Source organism: Musca vetustissima, unplaced genomic scaffold, assembly GCF_032173495.1.
Source record: "Musca vetustissima isolate MV318-11 ecotype Yass unplaced genomic scaffold, APGP_CSIRO_Mvet_v1 utg2694, whole genome shotgun sequence".
Classification (NCBI taxonomy): Eukaryota; Metazoa; Arthropoda; class Insecta; order Diptera; family Muscidae; genus Musca; species Musca vetustissima.
In genome coordinates, this window is record NW_026884399.1 from 359,913 (window position 1) to 364,300 (window position 4,388).

At 39.6% G+C, this 4,388-nt stretch overlaps 1 protein-coding gene across 1 annotated transcript; it reads left to right on the forward strand.

Moving 5' to 3' along the window:
* The first annotated feature begins 257 nt into the window (after positions 1-257).
* Positions 258-4,123, forward strand: LOC133331401 (mucin-5AC-like). The gene is made up of 2 exons (XM_061539795.1): positions 258-1,713; positions 3,891-4,123. Exons 1-2 carry the CDS (start codon positions 258-260, stop codon positions 4,121-4,123), a joined length of 1,689 nt encoding a protein of 562 aa, XP_061395779.1.
* Positions 4,124-4,388: the final 265 nt, after the last annotated feature.

Consider the following 4,388-nt stretch of genomic DNA (forward strand, 5'->3'; position numbering starts at 1 on the left):
ATCATTTGATGGATCGATGAATTGATTGGGTCCGTTGGACGCATGAATCTCCCGTTGTGTATGGTCATCTATAATCGATTATTTAGTGTTTCTAATTAAACGCGTGACTGCGATAACGACGACCCACATAAAATACATAAGTGAAATTTAATTGTGGCGGTGTCTTATTTTGTAGAAGTTTGTTAAATTAAACATCAACAACAATAACGAGAAAAGCTAAGACGCATGCGTCTTGAAAATTAGAAAAACGTAACAAAATGACAAACACAGATGCAATTAAAAGTGCAACGCCAAAATCAACTCTCGGCAAACGTGCCGCTAAGAAAATCTGGAAATTATTAACTGTAAATACGCAGCCTGATAATGGTGATGGCGGTGGTGCACATGACATTCCCACCACAACGCCTGCGCGAATTGTGCATGGCTCGAAGGCATGTCGTGACATGACGTCGGCACCAGTGCCAGACACCTTCGTTAATGATAAGGCCTCCACAATATCCCTTTCCACCAAATACTCTTCCACGAATTCATCCTCGACTCTTGATTCCAACTCTCAAAAGTCCGTGTGCACACTTAATGAGGCTGCCAAATTATTTCCACGTAATATGCCCAGCATCAGGCGTAGTCGTCGGCGTCTGCAACAGAACGGCGGCAGTGGCACGCAACGTGCCACAAGTCGAGAGAAGTCAGCAACAGGCACTGCAGCAGGCACAACCGCAAAAGCAATTTTCAATGCCTCACAAAAAAGTGCCTTTGCCAGGGTTTCCCAAACACATAGTGTTCCGACCATAAATCCCAATAAATCATTATCCAAAAAATCCAAAACTAACTGTTCTAAGCATCATCGTACCAGTAACACGGCATCCAAAACCACAGCAGTTACACAGAGCTTGCCACAAAAGAAATGCTCGAAAACTAGTCAAAATCGAATAAATGAAAAGTCCAGTAATAAAAAATTAACCAAACACCAGGCAAAAATTCATCATGCTACTCCATCATCAGTAGCGTCAGCCATGACATCAAAATCATTGCCACAGCCACAGCAGACCAAGCTAACGCCCAAATTGTCTCAAACGCATTACCAATGCACCGGCACCAGAACGAGCTCCAGCACCAGCGATGTTGACGCCATGCATTCGCAACAATCCAGTCTGATCAGCTATGATCTGAGTTGTACTACCAGCCAACAGAGCATCATTACCAATGACAACAGCAATGTTGGCCACAAACTTGTCCCGAACATGTCAGATGACACAATTCTATCATCGGGCATTTCATGTCCCAGTGAAACACACTCCGAAGCGAGTGCCACCGACTCGCCAACGTTCCATCAAACGCCTGTCATACATCAGACGGTGGCTAAAGCATTTCAATACAATCAACGACATAATCTTGTCATGGACGATAATCCAGACGAAGATGCACTTATTTCATTGGAGCTGGAAATGATAACTGGTCGCTGTGCCGGTGAACAGGACAGCAGTGGATTGCTAGCCAAAAATACAATTGCTACTTCTTCTTCGTCGTCGTCTTCTTCTTCTCCTTCGCAAACGACAGAACCTTCTACGAAGGTGTTGGGTTTGCAAAATTTGAATAGATGTCGCAACCGCAATGCTGTCTGGATGCATGCCACCGTTAGCGATGATCAACAGCTAAGTGACATCGAAGAACAGTTACAGAAAATTCAAATAACGCCACACACCGGCATTTGTGGTGGGAAATTCGTGCGGATTATGGGAATGGGATTGCAATCGAAGTAAGTGCTGCTGTTATTATTGATTGACAATATCGTTGACTTATATATTACATTGTATGTCGTACAAGTATTTAATATTGAAACAAGTTTTGAGACTATAATTACAACCATCTGCAGTTTATGGCTAATTAAAATGCGTAATGTTGCATGATCCAATTTTATTGAGTTGTTTGATATTTTTACTTACATGCGGATATATTAGGTATAGCATGTAATACTATGAATTAAAGGATTTATATATGCGTGAGAATAACTTTAGATATCGGGACACAAAAAAAAATAGTCAATACTATTTTGACTAATGAAGAACTTAGAAAGTTATCTGGTTGGAGATATACCCGTACATAAAACTAATTCTAAAATAAATTTGAAGATGATGATTATGCGATATCTTTCATAATAATACTTCTCGCTTCAATCCTTCAAAGGAAAGTGTGACCAGTGAGCGGAGTAGCATAGTTGGACTGGGCCGACTATACTACTGCGGATCTATTTTCCGTACCAGACCAATATTTCGCGATATTTGTACTATCTTGATACACTTTCTAATCCATATTATTTACGCCATAACATAAAATGTAGTCACTTTAGGTTTTGGTTGATTTGACATTCGGAATATTGACCCATCATCATCTAAGTATTTGGTCAGATCGCCTCAACCGTGATGTTCTGCATATAACAATGGTATCTAAAGCGACTAGAAAATCTGACAAAAATAAAGTTGTTGGTTTATGGCACGCCCTAAATATTATATCAACATCATCATCCATAACTAAAGCCGGAACTTCATGTAAAATTTCACAGCGATCAGCGCTAGATTTCCGCCCCTAGTGGCGTAATAGTAATATTAAGCAATATCAGAATACGTAGACCCCAGTAAATGTTTAAGTATATCTCCCACATCCGAGTACATACAACAATATGATTGGTATCAATTTAAAAGCCAACTACCACTGTGGATATAGTATCAACTTCTCGGGTCTATGTCCTTCAGGAGTAAATATATATCCCATAGAATAGAAATTTTGTAATTTTCACACAAAAGTCTTGGTCCATTTGACCCATTATATATTGACAGATTTGCAACAGTCATGCGTATTCCAAGGCCATACCCCTTTCTCTGTGAGGTTCGGGTTAAAATTGTGCCCTCTAGAGCGACCAGAAATACAGAAAAAAGTTTTTTGTTCATTTTAATCCCTTAAATATTATCAGATCATTCCGAATTTAACTTGAAATAGTTGCCTGTTGTAATTATGATTTTTTCTAAAAAGAAGGACAAATCTAAACTGTCTTAGTAAAGTTTAGGTCAATGTTTTGTTCGTCCCTATATGTGCAAGTACCGAGCACATACAACTAAAAATAAAGTAGTCATATTATCATTATTTATTTATTCAGCCTTAAATACATGCCTTAGCCTTATGAAGCATCCTTTTAAATCCGCCTCTAGGCAAATAAGACAATTTTGAAGATATGCAGACTTGTTGTTGCTGTTATTATTATCATCATTGTTATGCATAAATAATTATTTTGAATACAATAATTATGCACATCAAGCAAATTATGCATATCAATTGACCTGCTGCTGAATACTTTGCTGTCAATGTGTGCGTGAGTATCTGTGTTAGTTCTATAACCCTATTAGGGACGTTTAAAAAGTAAATCCTTGGTATTTAACTGTACGATGCCATTGCGTCTTGAAGTGGGTTAAAATTGTTGTAGTGGCTTATTTTGGCTACCGACATATGTGGAAATTACCCAACAACATGCAAACCTAAGATTTGCTTCGTTTCTCCTCTCCCTCTCGGAGTGTCATTCACAGTTACGAGCAGAACATCCTTCAAAGCCTACCAAGCCTTAATGGGTATTATGGATATTTTTCTGTCATTGTTTTTGCCCAGGCCTTGGTATCGAACGTGTTGTTTACACTTAAAGAATCATGCAAATAAAGCTATAAAAAATGAGTTACTTCATTCATCCGCAGATCGAGAGACGACGAAATGCAACTTTGTTCTACCGTTGTTCCTCCCTCACAGCTGATGACTCCTTGGTAGGCGACTGTCAGAGATGTTATAAACGAAACATCGATGGCCAATACAATTTATGGGCATCTGCATCTTATGCACATTTCAAGCAGACTGCTTAACTCATCATTCGCCCTGGCAGAGTACAGCAGCGGGGTGTATGTTGAGCATGAATCAACCGCCTTATTTGTTGGCTTGTGCCCCGCAGGCATGTGAAGAATACCAGGGCAAACGGAAGGCTTTAACCGGCAATGCGCTCAATATCAGTAAGACAAACACCACAGATTATTTACAGAAGTTGCAAGCTGGGCTGAATGGATGGTTGGCTGGATGGCTGGCTGGTTGAGTGTACGGCTTGTTGCTGTGAGGAACAACAATATTGAGTCAAACCAAGAATGATGATTTATCAACAGAGATATCAAACATAATGTGAAAGCGGATTTTCATATTTTATGTCGACAACAATGCAATGCAGGCACACACAACCAAAACAACACAACACTTGTAGAGATATTTGTTGGCTGGTTATTTGGTGTATGGAAACGTGGTGGTGTGATGTTGCAGTGGTCCAATACCATAATATCGTCGTTGTCCTCTTTGTATGGCATTTT

Excerpts from the sequence above, each read along its gene's own strand:
- LOC133331401 (XM_061539795.1), top strand. The coding sequence starts at position 258 with ATGACAAACACAGATGCAATTAAAAGTGCAACGCCAAAATCAACTCTC. Across the intron at positions 1,714-3,890 it reads GCCACACACCGGCATTTGTG|ACTGCTTAACTCATCATTCG; the intron begins GTGGGAAATTCG and ends CATTTCAAGCAG.